Genomic DNA, 24,559 nt, shown 5'->3' on the forward strand with positions numbered 1-24,559 from the left:
GATTTTTTGAAAAATTAAGAATTTTTAGAATAATACTTTTTGAAAAATTTAGACTCTATTAAAATTCTTATTTAAAAACTAATATTAGATTTTAAGTTAAGGATAAAAAATAAGTATTTAACTTTAGAAAATGGATAGTAAAATTTAAAATCATTAAAGACCTACCCAGATATAGTAATACTCACCTAAAAAAAAGTAATAAAAATAAAAAAATTGGAGGATTAGGACCTAACTGAAAATTGATTCACTTGAATATTTCTAAGGTAGAAAACTTATGATAGATCCTAAGCTTAATTTAAGAAAGTACCAGTAAAATTATTTTCAAAATAAAATTCATAAATTTTGAAATTAATATTTTTTTTAAGAATCCAAAGTTTAGAAAAATTTCAATTATTTCTAAATTAAATAGAAAATCATGATTCTTTAATACTAATTATCTTGATACCTTGGATATAATTTAATTTACTAGAAATTCATCTAGGTTGGACTAAACATTTTAAGAACAAAATTTTAGGTCATTTTAAGGAAACCCACTAACACTAATCAACATATTTTTAATGTTTTAGTGTTACTTGAGGACAAATAACGTTTAAGTTTGGGAGATTTTGACATGCCTAACAAATGTACTACTTTGTATATACATTTAATGCTTATTTTTTAGTGGTATTGCATTTTAAAAAAATATATTTTTTGTGTTTTTGATTACAGGTACCATATATTATGCAATTGTAACAAATGTAGCAAAAGTGGAGCAATTTTGAGTTCAATTGAGCAAATTGGAGTCAATGGAGCATAGAAGAAAAAATTGGTCTAGCACCTAAGCGTCAGGTCGTTATCATGTGCTTCTAGAAGAAAAGCACTTTGGCGCCAGAATCTGGCACTCGGGGTCTGAATTAGTTTTTTTTTTAAATGCAATGTATTTAGATGAATTTTGAAGGGGCATCTAAAGTGACTCTTAGGGATTTCAAGTGTTATATTAAAAGAGAGATTTCTAAGTGTTGGAATCTCTTCATTTGTGTGTGTTGGTGTCTCTTGGTGTGTGTGTGTGTGTGTGTGTTTGTGTGTGTGTGTGTGTTTGGTGTAATCCTAGAGGGAGAAGAGAGAGTGAGGCTTGGTATCTCTTTGTGTGGGAAGTGTCTTTTGAAGTCTTGGTGACACTTGAGACTTTGGAGAGAAGTGTAAGTAGTTACTATTAGTTGTGCAAGAAGGGTGTGAATCTTCTGTAATGAAAAGTCTTGTACTCTTATTGTATTTGCTTTGAATTATTGTAATATAGTTGTGTGATTTCAATGTCATTGGCAATGAAGAATCCACGTGGCTTCTACTTGTTTAGCGAATAGTTTTCCTTACTCTTTCCTCTGTGATGAAGTAGTAGCATGTGTAGGAAAATTTGTTTTATGATAGAATAATTTAATTTCTATGTTATGAGTAAAATCTTTGTTGAATTACTAGCCATAGGTTATTTTAAAATCTATTGTAAGTTGAGACTAAGACTCGGAAGAGATGTCACTTCACAACTTGAGTGCACTCATATTATTCGGTTGGCTATGGTGAAGTAGTTTAGGCGGCGATGCGACTTTTAAAGGAAATATATTTCATGATTTATTTCTATTAGGAGCTTATAGGTGATAATTGGTATAAGTGAATGAGTTCCTTACCATGAGCTGTGAGGCTTCTAACCACATTTGCATCTCTGCTAGTTGTGTAAACCTAATAGAATGCTAAGCGTACATATACACTTGGAAGAGGGTGGGTAGTCTTATGTTCTTGCCATTACATAATTCTATCAATTATTCTACTACTTATGCCACTATATTCATTGTAAGAGAGAGAAGGGATTTTGATTATATAAGAACTTTGCAAAATTTAACCAGCCTCTGTAGATTAGGTTTTTATTTAATTTAGTTAACTTTAATTTTATACTAAAGTAGTGAATTTAGGAAAAACAAGCTTTTCAGAAATTTCAGGCTAAGACGAGTTGTTGTAGACTATAACTTTTATTGAAGTCACTACGAATTAACACATGTTTCTGTGGAATCGAACTCAGGGTTTTTGAAAGAAAGCTTTATATAACTTGAACGATACATATACTTGTTTAGAACACCTAGTGTGTAAACTATAAATCAATTTCTAAACTCTATAACATATCCATTTTGCACACTAGCCGCCTAAATAAAATTGGGTAAAGTTTTTGGCTAGGAAACTAAATAACTGCGTAACTGTGGGTCGGGTCACAGACCAAATTTTAAAATCTAGGCGGCTGGAGTGGTCACGCCAAACTCGAGCATGGTCATGTCGCTTTGCCCAAGGGTCAACGTGGTCATGTCGACTTTATAGCGTAATTACACTAGGCTCACTGTTTAGCGGCGTGGTCACTTGACCTTTGGGCATGACTACGCTTAAGGTAGACTTTGCACAACTACTGCGAGGTCCTTCGCAACCACGCTGTCCCATGGCGTAGATACGTCATGAGCTCTATTTTGTGGCGTGGTCAGGTCGCCTTCTAGTGTGGCCAAGCCGAAGGTAGTCGGGATCCATTAAACACATTTCACGATAAGAAAAAGTTTTTAAAGACCGGACTGCACAAGCCTTAGAATGATAGTTCGGCATGTCCTTGAACGGGGAATCGTCACAGATTAAATGTAGTTGCTATTGGGCACGACCAGGACGAGGTGACCGCTAATCCGGAGACGTGGTGCATCTAATAATGTTTTGACGAACTTCTTGAGCTATGAGAGGGCAGACGTGAGCGTCGCACTATCCCACAACATCACATGAGCAAATGATATTTGTGTCATAAAAAATCGATGCCAACTGTAGAGCAAAATCACAAATTATTAAGGGTCAGTTTGTGTTTGTGGTAGCTACAGCTTATTGAATAATCTGCTGATAAATTAGGTCTGATTACTATTATAAATTTTTTTTTTTTTTTTTTTGGAAAAAGCCAAATCTCTGCAGATAACCTACGTGCGATTACTGTTTTGGTGCGATATGAATTTTGAGCATTTTGAAAACACCATTTTGGTGCGAAATACCCAGGAAGAGATGGGAGAGAGTTGCTGAGAGGAGGTGGTTAGCGAGGTAATAAAATCGTGAACCCCCCTCCCGATCGGCTTTTTGGCACGAGAAGCTCAAGCACCCTCGGCAGATAGAGAGAGTGACGTCTCACACCAAATCTAACCTCGCGATGCTCTCAAGGGTCTCCTCTTTAATGGCCTCCCTACCTTGCTCCATGGTAATTTTTCCCCTTCTCGCTATTTGTTATATATATTATATCTAGTTAAGGTTTCTTCTTCTTCATTGGAAAAATACCTCCTTGGAATTGCAACGTACATTTCTTTTATCTTCTTCTTCATTTACTGAAACTCCATTGCTGCGATTTGAATCGGGTCGGAGAAGGAAGAGGAAGGATTCTTCGCGGGATTTCGCCTTTGCTTCCTGTGCGCATCCGTTAGAATCAGGCGGTTTGGTCTCATAACCTGGTCGCATCGTGCGCAGCTTTGCCTTTTTTTCTCTTTTCTAGGAATGAAATTGAGCAGGCTGGTGGCAGATTTGCTTACTCTTGTTTTTGTTTTTCTAAGATCGTCTTCCCTTTGCTAACTTATCGCTAACAGTTATCTTCTGTGTTTTTCATTGAAGAAGGCAGACACTTTCTGCTAGAACCTGTTGCGATCTCTTAGTTGAATTGATTTTGTGGGTTTAGGAATATTTTGAGATTCTTACAAAGCTAGTAGATTCTCATTGTACAAAATGAATTCCATGTTCCATGTACCTCCACACCAAAGGTCATTAATGAGGTATTCATTGAGCAATAATCTTGTCAAGAAAGTACTGCATCCATCCCGGATTTTCTTAATCATCTCTTAATTGAATGCCTATTATTGAACCAGCGTTAAACCTATCACTGAGCCAGTATTATGCATGTATCATATGCTGTATAAAGCTGATTGTTTTTTTGAGATATCTTATAAAGTTATAAATCTCATCCGTGGATGTGCGCGCCTTTCACCAGCTTTTCCATTCATGTTCTATCCTCTAACCTGTTTCCCCAATAAAATATAGTCTGGTATGACCTATAAGCTAAGATATTGAATCTGGAATTATATCCTTGTCAGTCGCCTTTCAGAATGAAATGAATTAAGGTACTGTGGTTAAAGTATTATTTCAACTGAAGAAGCAAAACCAAAAGAATTATGTTGAACTATATGCATTCATGCTATAGAAGTCAACATTGCATTGGTCATTGTTACTTTTAAAGATGATTTGAAAAGAAATTACGTGTAATTGTTGCTATTCCCTGAAGTTATCTTTTTTTTTTGGAGGGATTTGTGAAATTAGAGCACTTCTTTTGCAAGTAATTCAATCCAAAATTTGGAAAATTGCAATTCTGGTGCAGTAATCTGTTTGTTGATGTCTATATGGTGTTAAATTCTCCTAGAAGTAGATAAAAATCCTTAGGTTCTGGTAGTGACATGAAATCTAAATTCTGCAGCATGTATGCATGTTATTTTATGAGCTTTTCTATGATAGTTACAAATTATATTGCACTTTAGGAATTTAATGTTTAGTTGTTATGGTGGAAAGATTGATTTATATAAAAGTTTCAAGATTTCCCCGATTTCAGTATCTCATAATTTGTTCTTGTAGAGCATATTCACTAAGTTCTTAATTACTGTTGTACTTTTTTAAAATATTTTTATCATTCCTTTTATTTTTCACTCTCAGTTTACAAGACAACCTGTGACGCTGCCAAACATGAGAAAAAACTGGTTTGGAAAGCATTTACTCTATGCACCGGGCACTCTCGTATTGAGGCCTGTCAAATTATTGCGGGGTGGAACTCAGCTGCTGGGATTATCTCATTTATCCAGCATCTCTGATCTAGATTCTTCACTCCATATAGAATTAGTGAGTTTTTGTATTATGTGTAATATTTACATTTTATTGTCTTCCCTGGTGGCAAGTTTTATTAATTCTTTTTATCTTTTTTAAGTTTAGCTGTAGTTTTTAACTACCTTCACTACTAAACAAGACTATACGAATGCAACTAAAGAGTGGGTTCAATGGTTTTTAAATACTTGATTCTTAATGTACAGTAATTTTACATAAATTTGATACTTGCCTGTGCAAATTTATGCCAATATAATGTTGTAAAAGAGTGTAAAATAGTACTAATATCTTTATTTCTTTTAATTATTGATTCTATTTTTTTAAGAGTATGAGTGCAAGAATGTATTATATCTATCCTGATGGGCTCAGAATCAAGGCCCGCGACCCGCTATTGCTGGATTCTGCAAGCAGACCCGAACCCGTGAATGATGCTGGAGCTCCTGCTTTCACAAAATTCTACGGAATGGGCGGGATTTAAAGTTCCTGAGTGGGAATTGTGGATTTATGTAACCGGAATGCCGTCTCTTTAACTATTTTCAGACGAATTTTTTCCTTTCTAATTAGGTTTTTCTTTATGAGAGAACTATTTATATGTTTGTTTTTCTGTTTTGAGGGAAGGTTTTTGCTATTGCTATTGTGTTTAGGAGACACATTTTATTTTATGCTCGTCCGAGTGCTGTATTTTTTCCTTTTATAAGTGTCATGTCTGTATCTTACTTCGGAACAGGTGGTGGAACCTCCTTGCCGCCCAAACATTATTGATTCAATGTTTTCTTTGCTGTTTTCAGTTGAGACAATTGTTGTTCGACGTCGTTCCTCGTTTGAACGTTGTCAAACTCACATATTATTTTTCTTTTGCTAATTCATAATCACCTCCACTTTAAATCGGCTTCCTAACACATTTTTGGAGCCCTATAACCGTATCTAGTATCAGAGCTCGACAAATCTTAATTTTTTATGAATTTGTCTTTCATATTCCTAAACTTAGTATCCACACAACCTAACATACACGCCCACCAAAAAATTCTTCTCCACATTATCCACCTAGCTCTAATCCTAACCTAACCCTGAACTACAATTTTCTTTTCCATCTAAACTTTCATTAAAAGAACAGGACGTCATATCGCCAAGGAAAAATCTTAATGGGGGTGTTCAAGTGCTCATTATTGAAGACATTAAGAGTAAAAGCGGATTTTTTAATGATGAAAGATTAATACCTCGACGATTTGATATGAAACATCTAAGTAGAACCAGAATTTGGACTAAAAGTGGATTTATTGGATTTTGACGATCACATGAATCTAGATGAGTTTATCGACTCTAAAATGCTAATGGTATTTTTGAGTACAAGGATGTTTCCTAAGACAAGAGAGTTAACTTGGCAGTCATTAAACTAAGGAAGAATGTTTTTTATTTTGTGGTAGGAGAAGTTGAAGCATATTTGACAACAAAAGGGAAGAGTAAGATCACCAATTAGTTTAGGATGAAAAGGGTGTGATACTAGAGATAACCCAAATCACAATAGAAAAACACATATTATTACTTAAAGTAAGTAAGTGGTTACAATCAAACACACTTGAAAAGAAAAATATGACTCACACGGCAAGCAAACTCACGTTAGGGAGAATCTTAGGTGATGGTAATGATGGTTAAGTGGCACAGCGAGGTGTTAACAAGGTAGGGAAGGAGTTTTTAGGATATAGATGTGGGACGACAACAATTATGTCTGTCTGAAACAACAAAGCAGCAAGGGACGCCGGTCCAAACAACGACAGTTTGTTTTTTGGGTTGGTTGGATAGCAGGAAAACAATAAAGAGAATGTACTGTGGGATGCGACAGTGATGGTGGAGGGCTTAAACAATAAGGATGTAGGGATGAAATGATGATGACAGCGGGTATGGGGTTGCCGAAAGGTTGTAGGCTGTCAAAAATAGCAAGAGGGATGGCTGAAGGCTGATTATGGAGGACAATAAGTATTATGGAAGGGAGGTGGCTGAAAAGAGGAGTACTGCAGGAAAGAATAGTAATGACTGCTGTCCTTGGCTGCTACATCGAGGAAAGAGGCGTGATGGTGAGAAGAGAGGCGTGGCAACGAAGCGAGGGGTGTGGGAAGGAAACGCTTAGAATAGATACTCTCTCAAAAACAAGCTATAGCCGGAGCACCACTTGACCCTTGGATGAAGTTCACTACCTCGAAAGAACTACAGCCGGAGCAACAACTGTCTTTGGATACAACCCTTGATGGGAGAAATCGGGATGCCGACGATTGTTCTGAACATAAGCACGACAAAGCTCTCCTTTAAACTCTAATATAAAACATATATAGGAAATGATTACAAAGGCTTAAAAGGTAACGAGGAAATTAACTAAAAATTTGAAAGAAATTGGAAATGGGCCACTCAATTCGGTTGTCTTTCTCATGAACCGGCTTACATGCTCTGTTCGGTTCTTGGTCGAAGGACTGTAGTAGGGGTCTTGGGAGTGTTTTTCTGATCACGACAACTGTCCCAAGCGAGAAGCTCACGTGTCTTCTTGGGTTGAGGGAGCTTCGATCTTATCTGTTCAAGCTTTTGTTTCATAGTAGTCAGGTCGACCCTATTAATGGTAGCAGAAATATTGCAAACTCCTGGTAAGTCAAACATGTAAGCATTGTCATTCCAAAGCACATCTTGATAGAATACGTATTCATTCCCTTTTGATATAATCTGAGTTGTCATCGTAGATAAATGAGTGCTCGCACGAATCAGGTTCTGAGCAAGTACATCTATAAAATGCTCTTCCCTCCTCTCGTGCTCCATGGGACACATATGATAAGCAAGTATGTGGAAAGAAATCAACTCTGGGATAAATGCTGTGATAGACTGGGCCACTCTCACTAACAACCACTCAGGAGATACATCTCTTTCTTCTCTCATAGGATCCAGATCCCATTGAAGAAATTTCTTCCCAACCAAGCTCCTAAGATAATTTCCAAAATTTTGATTCATTACTCCCATTTGACCATCTATTTATGGGTACACTACTGAATTTAATATAATATCCGAAAAAAATCATATAATCTTTCGAAAGTAGCACAAAATAGCCTCATCTCTTACATGCTTGACCTCTCTCTACTGGGCCAACTCAAGGAGTCTATATATATGAAAAACCTAAAATTTTCTTATTTGGGGTTGTCATGCTTCTGATATCGGCTTCTCAAACTAATTTCCCTTTTGGGCATGCAATGTCAATCTTGCTAATGCTACTCTCAACATCTGCAAAACAGTAGCTCGAGGCACCACAATTTCATACTCTTTATGAACGCCTTTTACCTTGGACTCATTAATTTCTAGAACTATTGTCAACTTAGCTTTAGCTTCTCTCTTGGGTTTAACCGGAATTGCTGGCCCCTCTTGGTCATCGGCTAGAAGTTAAGAATCCTCTTTGAAATCTTCATCTTCTTTTGTATTGCAGTTTATTTTTTTAGTTGCTTCCTGATTCGTGAAGGAGATCATTCTCTTGGTTGTGCAATCTGATTCAGTTTACTCAAATCATGACACTTGAAATACTTTCTGTCTATGATGAATTTGGGAATGCGATTGGTTTCACTTGTTCTCCACTTTCATCTAGTGCCTGTTTAGGCGTGGTCGGCTTGGATGTTTCTCAGAGTGTACACTTGCTATAAGATTTTGGGGTTAAACTTTACCTATAAGATGTGGTGGGCCACTTTTGATGCTAGGGTTTGCACATCTTATTTGCAATGAATTGATAGATGCTGGCGTTGCATCTCCCATTTCATTTGAGAACAAATTGTGGTCTTACTTTTTCTCTCACGCAGACGTAGGTGCTTCAAAATTTGCCACCAAAATAATTCTCTTGTTTAACTTGCTGACCACACCTATTGTCTGCTTAGGTGGGCTCAGCTTCGATGTTTTCTTCTATAATCTTGTTGTAAAATCTTGGGGTTAAACTTTGCCTATAAGTTATGGTCGTCATATGATAATTTTATCTCTAATTTTGAAGCTAGGGGCTGCACATATTGTCCGTAATGAATTAGTAGGTACTGGCGCTACATATCCCTTTTTATCTAGGATCAAGTAGTGATTATCTTTTCACTCATAATGACATAGGTGCTTCAAATTTTGCCACCAAAATAATGCACTCTTCTTTAAATTGTTGACGACCAGTTTCACAATTTCTTCAGGTGGGACATCCAAGTACTCAAAGAAAAGTTTTAAGGTCTGAAGACCCTTGATGAATTCGTTCGAATTTAAGTAACTGTCAAAATATGGCCAATTCACAATTACCTTAAAACCCTGACTTCTCAGATATTTCAGGTCAATTCTTCTGGATAGAGGCTCTTCATCATTGAAATCTTTTACAAACACTTCACTTTTGTATTCTCTAATAAGCTCTTTATCTCTGTATCCTCTAGCACATACTTCATCTCAGTAATCGGATGGATTTTCGGTGACTCCACTGAATGATCTTCTTTCCTAAATTTTATCGAGCCGTTGTAGCATTCGGTTGAGTTTTCACTATTTCTCTTCCATGGTAAACTCCTGATTAGTGTTTGACACTTGTCTCAGCAGTGCCATGGTTAGGGGATGGGCATATGTGAAAGAGGGTATTTATGGATAATGTAGAGTGTACGGATGGTTTGAGTGGAAAATGTAGGGATTCTTTTTTGTTTTTTTTTTTTGCGGGGCAGAGGTATGTTTATGTGTGACGGATGCTAGAAACCCTTAGATAGGATTAAGGCCAAGCTAGATCCGATACCAAATTATATTCGAGCTAACTTAAACCTTAATAGAAAAAGTAAATATTATTACAGAAAGCAAATAGACAGTTACAATCAAATGTATTTGAAAGGGAAAATACTGCTCACTCGACACACAAAATCACGTCATGGTGGGTACCAGACGACGATGGTGACAGTTAGAGGGCTTGGAGAGGTGGAAACAAAGTAGGGAAGGGGTTTTTGGGCTATGTATGAAGTGCGACAATGAGATGGATGGCTGAAACAATAGGGTAACAAGGTTCGATAGTCCAAACAATGATGGTTTGCTGTTTGGGGCGGCTGGATAGTAGGAAAACAACAAAGGGAATGCGTTGGGGGCTGTGGCAGTGACAGTGGAGGGTTGGGTGTGTGAGGGCAATGTGGATGAAGGGCTGAAACAACGATGACAATGAGTATGGGATGACTGAAAGGTTGTGGGCTGTTGGAAACAACAAGAGAGAGGTTTGGCGGCTGATTTGGAAGAAGGACAAGAAGGATTGTGGAAGGGAGACGACTGGAAAGAAAACTGTAGCAAGGAAAGAGGCATGTCAGCGAAGCAAGGGGTGCGGGTAAGGAAAGGTCAAGGATAAATATTTTCTCTGGAACGAGCTATAGCCGGAGTACCACTCGGCCATTGGAAATGTCACTACCTCATACGAGCTACAGTCAGAACACCACCCGTCTTTGGATACAATCTTAGAAGGGAGAAACCGGAATGCTGACAACTGTCCTAAATGGAAGCACGACAAAACTCCCCTCCAAACACTAATATAACATGTATAGGAAAGAACTAGAAAAGGAATGAAAGGAAAGGAGGAAATGGTTAAAAATTGGAAAGAAAGCAAAAACGGGCTACTCAGTTTGGCTTTTACTGTTCGTGTGAATCGGCCCATGTGCTTGGTTCGGCTCCTTGTCGTAGGATAATAACAAGGATCACAAGAGTGTTTTATGGATTGGGGCAAGGGTTTCCTGCAGGAATCTCTTGTGTTAGTGAAATGTAACGCGAATACCTTCCCCTACATTACTGAAATGATATGCTCATAAAATTCTACTGTCTGCATTTGAATTTCTTCTGTGTAGGACTACAAGTGAATTTGATCAATTCATGCCAAATTGTGAGTTAGTGGAATTAGAGGATCATATATTAGTGAGATATTTTGGAGGACTAAGGTCTTCTATTAGAAATGCGCTATAACTGTAGTCATATTAGTCTACTCAATGTACATACCTTAACTTTGAAGATGGAGAAACAATATCATCAGGTAACTGCCACACCTTACAGATAGAGTTTAACATTATGATCAGATAGTAACAATATACTTTTTAGACCATTCAAGCTGACCTCACCTGAGGAGAAATCAACCATAGTAGAAAAACGTGGAGCCCACCAGCACCAACAATTCTAGATATATCCTAGTTAAAACTACTTCAAGTGCCACTACTTTGGGTACATTGCATCAGATTGCTCAAATAGGAAAACATTATTTTTCATTAAGCAGAGAGCAATTGAAGAAATGGACAATGATACAAAAGAGAAGAAAGAAATCAAAGAGAAGTATTAGTTTATAATCGACAAGAGATAGATGCTAATATTTCAAGCTAATCAAATTATGGAGACTCTACCAAAGTTAGCATTAGTTGTCCTAGAAGATAATGATTCCTTGGAGTCAATACCAGCAAAGGGGCAACCCTTGTGGAGGGAGATATTAGATGTCTTGACTAACTGTTTACCCTTGAGAGATTGAACATGTTATAGATCTCATTCTAAGATTTTTTCTGCCATACGAGCTCACTTATGTGATGTGACTAGTATAGTATGAGAAATTGCAAAAACATGTTACATTCTTGATGGTTAAAGGTTTGGTTCATGCGAGTACTAGCCCAAATGTAACCTCAGCTTTGATTGTATCAAAGAATGATGTTTTTCTTTTATCAATATAAAATTTGGAAGGATGTACGTGTTTTAGAGTTGTCCCAAGTGAATGTAAGCATTGACTTCGTGGCAGGGCTCCCCCAAGTCACAACAATGCAATGACTTTGTTATGGTGGTAGATTGATTTCAGAAGTCTACAATGAAGAAGCGAAGCTTATCCTATTTAGGGAGAATGACACAAAGCTTTTCACCGAACCGTGACACCATGATTGTGGGATTCCACAAGCGGAATTAAAACCGCAGAATGACGTTATAGCTCCTGCTTTAGCAGAATTTGTGGAATTGGCGGGATTTGCGTCCCCGTGAGTTCTCGAGTTGGAACTATGGATTCTTCTGCTCAGAATACCATCCCTTATTTTCCGTTGATTTCTTTTTTCTAATTTCATTCATAATTTTTTATTTCTAATTTGACTTTTTTATGAGCGAATTATTTATATGTTTGTTTTTTTTTATTTTAATGGATGACTTTGCTATTGTTATTGTGTTTGAGAAACCTTGTTATCTTTTCTATGTTCTTTGGAGTGTTGTTTCATTTTCTTTTGCAAGTGGTATGTCTGTATCTTGCTCAAGAACAAGCGGTGGAACATCTTCGCCAGCCAAACGTCGCAACTTCAAAGTTTACTTTGTTGTTTTCAGTTAGGATAGCTGCCGATCGATGCTGATCGCCATCCGAATGCTGTAAACCTCCTTTGCTCATCCGAATCCATCTCCTCTCTACATCTGCTTCCTAAACACATTCTAGTAGCCCTAAAATAATACCACTTTATCTTTCTTAATTTCTATTTGTGTTCAACATAACGTTTTGAGATAGTTATTCTATACTTTGTTTTTAAACTACGTCGTAGAAAAACTACTTTGTTAGCATAAATATTTTTGCTTATATACTGTGAAATCTACGATGGGAACATTTATTTGTGCTTAGATAATTAATAAAAAATTATGAAGAACAATGATAGAATCTTTATCTGGCTGTTTTATGTTGAAACTGCATTTTATTTAAACGTGCATCTGATAGAACTTATATGGTAGGCTTTAAAAATAAAGATGTGTTAAAAGTGGTTATTAAAGATATTTATGATGATATACAATTAATTTTAGAAGTAGTTGTTGGATAACCAAAAGTTTAATTGCAGCACTGTAATTGGGATCATGATTAGTTGCTTTATTTTTGGTGTGTTATAAAGTTTCTTGAAGATTTTGCTCAAAATAATTTACTTTGTTAAATGCAGTGGCATAGTTTTATTTGTTACATGTACTAAAATGAATGAAACATTAAAATAATAGAGAGAGAATTTGAAGATTAAGGGCTTTGATGTTTAGGAGATAAAAAATTTGGTACACTGTATGCGATGTTAAGGTATTGTTGACCTTGCTTTAGGTCAAGGTGTAGTTTTCCCCTCCTTAGTAGCCTAGGGTCTAGTCGTAGGACCTTTCTGCCGAATACTCCTAGAAAACTAGTGAAGAAGCCCTCCCCATTAGCAATTTCGGACTTTTCTTCGCTCGGCTTGACGTTCCCTGTGATAGTCTTGACCGCTATTGCCTAGTAGGTAATACTCCTCCGAAGGAACTCAGGGAGCATTCTTATAGGACTGCCGGCCTTAGGATTGACTTTACTCATTGATTTGGCGCCGCTGCGCTCTTCGCCGTCCTGTTTAATCGAATTCGAGCCGAAATTTTGATAGGATCTCTTGCTATTAGAGAAGGAATTGAAGTTGGGGAGTGCCTTTAGAATTCTCGTGTTACTTTCTTTTTGCTTCAAGGAGGTACCTTTTACCCTTTTGTGTCTTGCTCTGTTTTCGATTTTGCTCTATGTCGAGTCTCTGTTAGCTTGGTACAATGGATAATGTGGCATTTCAACTTAGTGTTGCGCTTATATTTTTGGAAGGCATGTTACTCCAACATCTAGAGATGGAAGTATGAGCATGTTCTAGGGATTGGATTTGATTACTTGCTTAAGATGGTGAAAATATAGCATGATATAAGTTTTCCTCTTTTATCTACTTGCTTGAGATGAAATTATGGCATATTTCTATTACTGTGAATAAGAAGGTTGAAACATGGCTTTGAGATAATGTTAGCTCCTCTTGCAAGCATGTTCGGATATGTATCATGAAGTTTTTCATTTATTCTTATCTAGCACGAGGCATTGGAAGGTTTATTTGGTCTTTCACGCATGTGGGAGCTCGGTTTTAGCTCCTGTGGTTGCCTCATTTGTTCAAAATCTATATGGGGTATGAAAAGATTTATTTTGGAAGTCCCTCGGAACTTATTTTGGAGGCCTTGAAATGTTAACTTTGAAGTTTATGCATGCTTCTTTACTTCACGTTATTCCTCCCATATGAAACACATGTTGACGTGAGTTTGTTTTAGCCACCGGATGACACGGTTTTTAGCCTTTATTGGGCTCGGTTTTGGCTCCCCGTGGCTTTTCCTGGCTCGAAATGCATGTTATAAAAAAAATTATTTAATTTCGAAAGCCCTGTAACTTGCTTGGATGGCTTGGCTTAGCTTCTCGTGGGGCATCCTTTTGCTCAAATATTCGTTGGGAACTGTTTCATGCTTGGAATAGTTAGGTTGGTGGCCCAAATATGTTCTCTGTGCTGTTGTTCTTATTTAAGATGTATATTGGCTTTATATCTTGATATTTCAAAAACATGCTGTTTGCTCCTTGGCTTGGACTGTTTTTGGCTTTTACTAGGCTCGATTTTGGCTCCCCATGGCTTTTCCTGCCCCGAAATGCATGTTATGAGAAAAACTTATTTAATTTTGAAAGCCCTATAACTTGCTTGGATGGCTTGGGTTGGCTTGGTTTTACCTTAAGATGGCTGGAATTTTAATTTATGTTAAGGCTTGGGTTTTAATCTGTGCTTGGACTCTGTTTTGGCTTTGAATGACTCGATTTTAGCTTTCCTTGGAGCTCAGATTTACTTGCTTTGGCTCTTACCCGAGAGCTGGTTTGGTGGATGGGCTCGGTTTTGCTTGTTTGACCCTGTTTTGGCCTTGAATGGCTATGTTTTTGTCTGGTTCTGCTTCTACCCGAGAGGTAGCTTGGGAGCTTGATTTGGTTTGTTCTTAGTCCTACTCGTGAGCTTGTTGGTAGATCATTTGGTTTGGCTTTGGCCCCTGCTGGGCTCTGTTTTGGCATCTCGTGAGTGTTTTTGGCTTAAATATACATATTGTGGAGGAATTTATTTTGATTTGGAGGAGTTTCATAGCTATTCTTGTTCGAAACATATGGTAGTCTTATATTTTGATGTCTTGAGGGCATACAAATGTTTTCTACCCTTTTGTTGTGATGTGGGTTTGATTGTCCTTACCCGAGAAGTGGTTTGAGTGTGGTTTTGCTGGCTTTAGTTCCTACCCCTACCCGTGAGCTTGCTGGCAATCCTTTGGGGTTGTTTGGCTCTTCCTACACGAAGTGGCTTGGGTGTTGATCGACGAGTCAAGTTTAAATGTATGTCTTTGCCTTATCTATAAAGTGAGGTGATTGAAGAATGGGTTAAACAATTTCCTTATGTCCTACTTGGTGAAATTGGAATCGGTTTGGAGGCTTTGTGAGGGTTTGTCCATTCACTCTCCTATATATATCAAATATCTTTATATAATTGACTTGGGTTGCCTTAGCCGTGAGCCTCCTCTCCTTCTGTGTCTCGGGTTGCCTTGGCCGTGAGCCCCTTTTAGCCTCGGGTTGCCTTAGCTGTGAGTCTCTTTTGACCTTGGGTTGCCTTAGCCGTGAGCATCCTCTTTGCCTTGGCCGTGAGTCACCTGTGGGAGTTTATTCGGGTCTGGAGCTAGATGGTGCTGATATTGGCTTTTACCCGTGAATTTTCTTGGCTTTACCGCACTTAGGCCGAGGATCTTGGTAGCTGTTTTCCTTTCTCTACCGATACAGGCCGTGGGTCTTACACCTCAGTGCATTGGAAAAAATTCGTGTTTGTTTGATGTGTAAGGCCATGGATTAATTTGGGAGTTGGGAGATTTTGATATCAACTTGGGGTTTGGGAGGATTTGCAAGCCTTATTTGGGAGAGCATTTGGTTGATTTGATTAATCCTACGTCTTTGGAGTTTGAAAAATCAGCGCAAAGTAGCCCTTTATGTTTGTTAAGAAAGACCTTGGGCCCTACTTTTTCAGGTCTTTTCGATAGGAGTTTTTGAGAACTGATCTATTCTTCTTTTCGGTGTTTTAGATGGATCAGTGCCTCATCTCTCTTACCTCATTTTGTTCTTTTCTTTTCTTGCTTCTTGGTTCGGCTTTCAACGCTTTTGTCCGACGCATAAGTGTCCACGTATAGCCTTTTGCTATTCGTGAAACCATCAAACAAGGTCGCAAGTAGTTTGTTTTGGGGCGTAGGGTGGTGATGATAAAGACACATTGAAGATAGAGCAGAAAGATGCCCTATCCTATAACATCAAGATCCAGGCATTTGAAACGATATCCTTCACCGACATAAGTCTCCCGGGAGTGGGTTCAACCCTCCACAGGTAGCTGACAGTCTCACACCTGACAGCGTAATCGACTTATGGACAAAAAAATGTTAAAACTTATTTCAAAAAATATATATATGTATATTTTTTTCGCTATAAAATAAAATTTGGCGATTTTTTTTTTGAGACTTATGTGCATGTCAAAAAAAAACATAAATTTTAAAGCATACTTTAAAACTGGTTGTCCACCCGACGAATACCTATTTAGGCTGGGAAATAACCCTCTAAGTGAGGTTCAGGACATACTTTTAGACAAGTGACGGGTTCTATACATTCGGGTGACCGAGTAGCCTTTCTGGACTCTCGAGTACATATACATATATCTGAGCCTAGCCCTACACGCGTGCTTGCGGCCCCCCTTTGCGCGACCTTTAGCTTTGGACAGAGCACTCGTGCTTCTTTTCTTTTCTTTGAGATTTCGCCGAAATTTTGAGGATTTTTTTTACTTGAGTCTTTTTTCGTCGATTTTCTCGAGTTTTCTGTCACGAGTCGTTATCACACTCTTCTTCGAATTTCCTGGATGACGTTTCTTACAGACTTCATTTTTTTGCAATGCATTTCAACTTGCTTTATTTAAGAAACAACGTGTCTTACGGGTACACAGGTTTGTTTTATGTTTACAGCACTTCATTTTCCTGTTTATACCTGCTACTGTTCTGTACAGCATGTTATACTATCCCTGTTTCTACCTGCTACTGTTCTGTACAACATGTTATGCTATTCTTGTTTCTATCTGCTACTGTTCTGTACAACATGTTATACTATTCTTATTTCTACCTGCTATTGTTCTGTAAAACATGTTATACTGTTCCTTCTACTGTACCTGCTATTGTCATCTATGACATGTATACTATTTCTTTTATTGTGCTTTTTACTGCTTGTCCTGTACTGCATATTTTATATTGTATAGCCTTAAGCATGTCTTCTTTTCATATAGGATGTTTAGAGGATTATTACTATAGGTTCGTTTGATTTGACATCATAACTGGACATCCTAGAAAGCTTAAACTCGTCACAATAAGGAGCTTGGAACTAGCACGGTGGGCAGCACGACCATCTTTAACAGCAGAACATGTCTTCCTCAGCTAAACCATTACTTTCCTAGAAATTAAAACAACAATCCATAGGATTTCGAGGTTGTTCGTCTGGTGCAACATAAATCCTCAACCTTTTCGTTAGGCTTTTGTATAGCTCTGCCGTACGATCTAAGCCCTAACTCGTTTTAGGATTTTGAGGTTGTCGTTCGTTACGATCTAAATTCTCACATCTTCCGGGCAATTTGTGTGATCGTTTCACACGAATGTAAGCCCTAATTAAATAAAATTGGCAAAATAAAACACTTGAATATTTTTCCTCGAAACTAAAGCCAAACCATAGAGTAGACTGGGAAGCCACCGAGGATCTCCTCTGGATCTGTGACATCCCCTAGTTCTTCTTCCTTCGGATTCTGTAATAAATGTTCCATGTTTGAACTATTCTCTTTTGCACACCTCTTTGTTCGATTTCGTTGAAAAGTCCTATTCTTTTGAAGTCCTTGGAGATAATCTTTCATGATTTTTATCGAGAGTATTCTTAAATGATTTCGGTCATTTAAGATGTAATTAACTGTAGGGACTTGTCTTTATAGGAAGCTTTTCTGAACCTAGTTTAAAATAAACCCTATTCAATTTTTCATATTAAATAGGGGAATTTGTCGACAAATAAAACGGTTTCGCAGACTAAATGAACGTCATATATTTCTTAGTTTATTTGATCGAGCCTCACCCTCAAGTTTTGTGTTTATCCCTCGGGATAGATATATGGTTTGAGGTAAATCGCTCTTTCATTTAAACTATAAAAAATATGGGGTCAGTTTGATTTTCATATTTGATTTCAAACTTAAATCTATATGTAAATTAAAACGTACTTCAGAAGCGGGCGACGAGATTTCGATTCCGGTGACCGACAACTTCTTACAGACAACAACAACCCACCTCACACTTTTCCTCGCCGACAGATATATGAAATTAATAATTATTTTCACTAACGCTTACAGGTCAAGTGATACTTGGGTTTGGAAGTTTTAGTATGTTGTATCTATTGTACAATGGAATTTGTTATAGGTGAGGCATTTTATAGTTAAAATTGGTTGATAAAATGAGAAAGTGTTATGAGAGTTTGCTTGAACATCAGGCTTATAAAAATTAAAAATAAAATCAACTAGTGTATCTTTATTTGGTCCAACACAAGGGTATTTAAATAGGAAAAATCCTCAAACACGTAATGATATTGAATACTACTATGACACATGTATACAAATAAGCTATTTTCTACAATTCCAATAGTACTCAATTATATGCTATTTTAAGGTAATATCCATTTGTTTGTTTCTGCACACTTCCGTTAATTGCCTTGGACAAAAAATTCCACCATAGTTTTATTTCTATTCTAGGAACTAATTGGAAAAGGGAAAATTCAATGATATTGGAGGAGATTATTTGTTATTATATGTTAGAAATGTTAACAATATGATTGTAATTTAGGTTATAGTAGGTAGATAGTTGAAAGATAATTATTGATGTAAATATAATTAATGATGGGATGATTGCTGTTAAGGTAATTACTGGTGATACATTATAATTATGGAGGCTGCTTATGATCCTCTTAGTTGGTTAGAAAATAGTTAAAAAATAGCCTATTAGCAGAAATGAATGAACTATTACAACTTGCTCCCGAGGAAGAAAAGAAATTATTTGAGTCAACTTTGATGAAATTATAGATTTAAGTAGGATGGGTTATGAGACGATTTATCATGAGTGTGGAATTTACAACAATAGCAAAGCCTTAATCCCACTACGTGGGGTTGGCTACATGAATCCTTTTTCTCCATTGCGTCCTATTTAGTGCCATATTTTCATTTAGTTCTAATAAATTAAGATCAATTTTTATACAATAAGCCTAGGTCTTCCTCTGCCTTTCTTAACATAAGTCAAATCTAAAACATCTATTCTCTTAATTGGATCATCAGATGGTCGACGCTTAATGTGACCAAACCATCAAAGACTACTTTCTCTAATTTTGTCCGTCACAAGAGCTACATATCATGAGTGTGGAATATGAGATAAAAATGCTATATAAGTTATTCTTGATTTCATGGTAAATAGTGATCTTACAATAATGAATACAAACTTTGAGAAATGAAAATACCACTAAACTGTATGCAAAATTGGAGCTACCAAATAATAAATATATATATTTTTATTTTTTATTTTCCAGTAAGGTGATTTTTTGGAACAGTTTAATCACACAACATTATAGTCATACCTCTTAAGATTATCAAAAATTAAATTAGAAAAAATGCAATCAAAGAAATAGTTGTCCAGAGATAATGTGATAGATTTGAAAGTTGATAAATTGTTAATTTTTCAAGCTAAATTTCCTAAAGATACAGTTAACAATTCTTTAGTTGAGCCAAACAAGATGTGAGGTAAGAGAACTTATTCTATTAAAAAATTATCGTAGAAGTTTTAGAAGAGTGTATAAAATAATCATGCAAATCTATTGGTAGAGTTAGAAGTTACATAAGGTTTTTAAGAAAAAATATTCTTTAGAAAAGAGGAAAAAACTAAATACTATTAATGATTATAGTAATGCAAAAAATTTTTGCAAATAGTTTATTGACCAAAGTAAAATCCAGTAATTTTTTATGGTCTTATGTTATCTGCTAGGTACTAAGAAAAATGTTATATATATATGTGAAATTCATTAGAATTTATAAGATTTTAATTAAATATGAAAATAGTTAAAATTTATACTATGAGAAATTTTTAAATGAATGCTTTAGAAAAGAAATTATTTTGAATTAACATAATGTATAAAATAAGTAGGTGCATTATAAGTTGACACATGTAAAGGATTGAGTTAGCTCTTAAAAAGATGCACACATGGACTGTTCAAAGATTTGAGCTGCAATTATGTTAGAGGAATAACTGGAGTGATGTCTATTGAAGATTTGATAAATGAAATAAATCTAAGTGGCTTAGACATATACAAATGTTAATGGATGAGAAAGGAGAAGGCAATAAAGGCCCAAGATAACATGAATTAAATTTGTTCAAAATGATTTTGAGAAGAAGATATTTTATGCCATGCAACACTCATTTGGAACAATTGAAAAATGAGAATTTGTCATAATTGGGATAAGGCTAATGATTAGGATGTTGATGAGCGGATCTTCTAGCATAAAATCAAATTCATTTTCGATGCTGTAACTATTTTTCTATTTGATTCTTCTCTAAATATACCATTTTGAGCTGCACTTCTGTTCATAAGTTCTAGCACCAAAATCCTTTTTTCTCTAATCATTTGGTATCCTTTTAGTTTTTAAGATTCCAATGAAAAGGTTAACAAGCAAGCTACTTTGTGACCTTTCATAATACTTCAAATCTTAATATGCACTCATTTGCATCTAAAAGTGTACTTAATGCATTTTCGTTATAATTAACTAAACTTCAGTTTTTCTTTTTGCCAATCTTGAATATGCTTTGTAGTTTTGTTCTTTATGCTCCTCTAAAAGATTTATTCTGAAACAACCGCATTTTTGGAGTTTTTAAAATGATAGTTTTAGTCTTTCAATAATGTCTTAATTTTGAACTAAGATCTTATCATTTGTTCCTGTTAGTACATCTAAAAATATCTGAGTTTTTAGAAATTTTAATTTATTATGTTAAGTTTTTTATTACATTTTCTAATTTATTATTACTTAATATTTGTATAAATCATAGAACTAATATGTTTTGTTTTTTTTTTCTACCCAATTTTTTATGCATTCTTGTTTCTTCATAGTAATTGTTAAGCTCAATAAGATTTATCTTTTGCCATTTTGTTTCAAATACATTTTCTTTCATAAATAAATTTTGTATTGCTTTACCATATTTTGCTTTTGTATGATCTATTTTTATACTCTTTTAAGATTTTAATGCAAAACCCTTATAATGCAACTCAAATGCAATTTACTCCTTTACGAACCTGCATTGAATGATTAATAACTTATCATCATTTTTGTTCTACCATTTTCGAGGAACTTATTCCATTTATTTTTTCTTTTGTGTCAATATTTAAAATTACGTAATTAGATATTGAGGAATTTTTTGTTTGTGTGGTGAGGCTTAAGCTCAACATCAACAAATTACATTAAAAAAGACATCTTTTACTAAGTTTAAAGTACGTAATAAGTAGTAAGATATTAACATCCTAATATAATGAATGTAACTAATTGAGACTAACATATTAGCATCCAAATATTAATCATACAATAAAAATATTGTACAAAAATTAAAATAAGACATAATAACAGTCTTCAACTAAGTTTGGTTTAAATAGTTTTTTTCTACTCCTGTTGTCCTATGAAAATAAGAACATACTAAGCCACTAAGGTTGGAATATTAAAATTTAAAAGTCCTCATCAATCGTATCACTCAATGATGCTTCATCGGAATCATCTACATAACAACTTGTTTTCTCTCTCATTTTATGTCAATTATATCCATGTTTTCTCATTTTTTTCTTCTTATCTTAAATCTCAATTATCTATCTCTTAGTTAATATTGATATTTATTAGAGTTTAAAAGAATGATAATGTTGATTTCAACAACTTCAATTACATCCTCAATTGCAAATCATGTGTATAAACAAAGAATGCTTATTAGTGTTATTTATTTATTATTTTAAAGAAAAAGTATTATTCTAATTGCGCATACCTCACTAAACGGAGACAAGGAGACATTGATGTGGGCCTCATATTATGTGAGGCATAAGCCTCATATAGTACCCAATAAGGCATCAGCTTTATTATAAATTTTTCAGAAAAGCATTGTAGCGGGCCTCAAGTTTGGCTACATATTGAGCAATTTTAAACTATGCTTTGTAGCTTTTAGATATCATCCATTATTACTCATATATGTTGAGATTGTTATTTTTTGTACCTTTTGCCATTATTTTTATACTCTTTCAATTTTTAGCTCCACTTTTGAGTGTAATTTAAGTGTTCTTCTCATTTGTTAGAGTATATAAGAGCAATACCCAATGTATTGAGCTTCGGCTAGTGCAGTGTTTGGGGAGGTGTTAATGTATGCTGCCTTTAATACTTGTAGAGAGGCTATTTCTATTACTCAAATTTGGATTTCTCTATTTTGTAAGATAATGTTTGCTATTTTAATACTATATGGTAAGATCAAGTTTAGCATCACATACTACATTCTATTTCCATATTTCATTCCAAATATGAATTACCTATAGCCCACACTTTTAAGGCCAAAATATTTATTTAAGTTGCGACCAATAATATCCTCTTTTCTTTTGGTATGTATTATAGTGGTTAATCTTTGTCTTCCAAAATTTAATTCTTTTAAATTCAACTTCAAATCCAATCTAAAGAACATAAGCAGTAACATCATTTATAATGTTAACTTATTAATGGTCACCATGGTCACCATATCGGTGACAATATTCACTTTAATATTTGTAAGTTTTTGACTTTCTATCTACCACTATATTGCCACATAACTATTTTTAACCTTCCTTATCTGCAACAACTAATAACCTTCCCTTCAGTATTTGAGTTTCTCCCCTTTCTATATAAAATTTTTTGTAAGCATGTAATAATTGTTCTTTGCTAGTCATTTTGTGTTTTAATTCGCTGGGATTCACATGTGAAGTCCTCAAATTTGTTGTGTCAGTTCTAAATTTATTTTTAAACTTTGGTGCCAAATTCTCAACATATATAGGTTAAGTTAGCATAACTTATATGTTGACGCAGGCTTCTAAACAACCTTAGCATGCTTCTCATCATAATCAATCTATGGCATAGCACTTATAGATGATTTCCGAAGCCCTGTCTACTACTCACCCAAATCAGGCTAGGCCATGATACATTACTTCTAGAAAATGCTCTATCGCTAGCAGATTCATTTTATGATTTTTTTTCATATAACATCAATCCTTTCTATATAAATTTTTTTGTAAGCATGTATTAATTTTTCTTTTGCTAGTCATTTTGTCTTCCAATTCACTTGGATTCAGATGTGAAGTCCTCAAATTTGATGTAACAAATCAATATATAATTCTAGACTTTGGTGCCAACTTCTCCACGTATTCAGGTTAAGTTAGCATAACTTATATGTCAACTTAGGCTTCTAGACAACCTTAGCATGCTTCTCATCATAATCACTTTGTGTCATATCATTTATAGGTGATTTCGAAAGCCCTGTCTACGACTCACCCAAATCAGGTTAGGCCATGCTACATTGCTTCTAGAGAATGCTCTATCATCAGAAAGCATTGAATTTAGATTCATTTTATGATTTATTTTCATATAACACGAAGCATCAGTTTTTTACATCCGGGTTCGAGACCGCAAAAATAGTTCTTAGAACCCTGAAATTATTATTTCTAAAAGGGTTATAATTTAAATTTCTTCTAATCCATTTTAAATACATTAGAATATTATTTTTTGTTGCATTATAGCCCAAAGGAGGAACTTAATTCATATCTTTCAGATGAAAACGCTTCTGATGGGTCTTTACAACATAGAAGTGCTAGTGCTTCATCACTCAGCATACTCAAGATAGAAAGATTGTAACGCTATACAATGACTTGTAGATTAAATTTACTTTTATTTATAAGTTTCCAGATTCTTTCTCTTTCTTACTAATTCTCCAATTGTTCTGCATTATCATTTATCTGTCATTTTCATACACTAAATTTTCCTTATGTAACTCCATCTACCTTCTTGTTTCCTTAAATTCCAATTTTCAGCGGAGCATATTTATTTCAACATTGTCAAAGCAAAAATATTGTGATTAAAAGCAGTTTTTCTGTGGTGCCTACTGTTATGTCAATTATATCCATGTTTTCTCATTTTTTTCTTCTTATCTTAAATCTCAATTATCTATCTCTTAGTTAATATTGATATTTATTAGAGTTTAAAAGAATGATAATGTTGATTTCAACAACTTCAATTACATCCTCAATTGCAAATCATGTGTATAAACAAAGAATGCTTATTAGTGTTATTTATTTATTATTTTAAAGAAAAAGTATTATTCTAATTGCGCATACCTCACTAAACGGAGACAAGGAGACATTGATGTGGGCCTCATATTATGTGAGGCATAAGCCTCATATAGTACCCAATAAGGCATCAGCTTTATTATAAATTTTTCAGAAAAGCATTGTAGCGGGCCTCAAGTTTGGCTACATATTGAGCAATTTTAAACTATGCTTTGTAGCTTTTAGATATCATCCATTATTACTCATATATGTTGAGATTGTTATTTTTTGTACCTTTTGCCATTATTTTTATACTCTTTCAATTTTTAGCTCCACTTTTGAGTGTAATTTAAGTGTTCTTCTCATTTGTTAGAGTATATAAGAGCAATACCCAATGTATTGAGCTTCGGCTAGTGCAGTGTTTGGGGAGGTGTTAATTATTAATGATTATAGTAATGCAAA

The 24,559-nt window shown here is 35.2% G+C and overlaps 1 protein-coding gene across 7 annotated transcripts in view; it reads left to right on the top strand.

Moving 5' to 3' along the window:
• The first annotated feature begins 3,001 nt into the window (after positions 1-3,001).
• LOC110037590 (probable hydroxyacylglutathione hydrolase 2, chloroplastic) overlaps positions 3,002-24,559 on the top strand; it is a 68,144-nt gene continuing 46,586 nt past the window's right edge. For 4 of the 7 annotated variants that reach the window (XM_020742273.1, XM_020742272.1, XM_020742271.1 and 1 more), the window contains exons 1-2: positions 3,002-3,235; positions 4,726-4,908. In XM_020742273.1, the coding sequence (XP_020597932.1) occupies positions 3,188-3,235; positions 4,726-4,908 (231 nt within the window). In that variant the 5' untranslated portion in view covers positions 3,002-3,187. The other 3 variants (XM_020742275.1, XM_020742277.1, XM_020742276.1) reach the window with 3 other exon arrangements.

The sequence above is a fragment of the Phalaenopsis equestris genome, unplaced genomic scaffold, assembly GCF_001263595.1.
Source record: "Phalaenopsis equestris unplaced genomic scaffold, ASM126359v1 Scaffold221793, whole genome shotgun sequence".
NCBI lineage: Eukaryota > Viridiplantae > Streptophyta > Magnoliopsida > Asparagales > Orchidaceae > Phalaenopsis > Phalaenopsis equestris.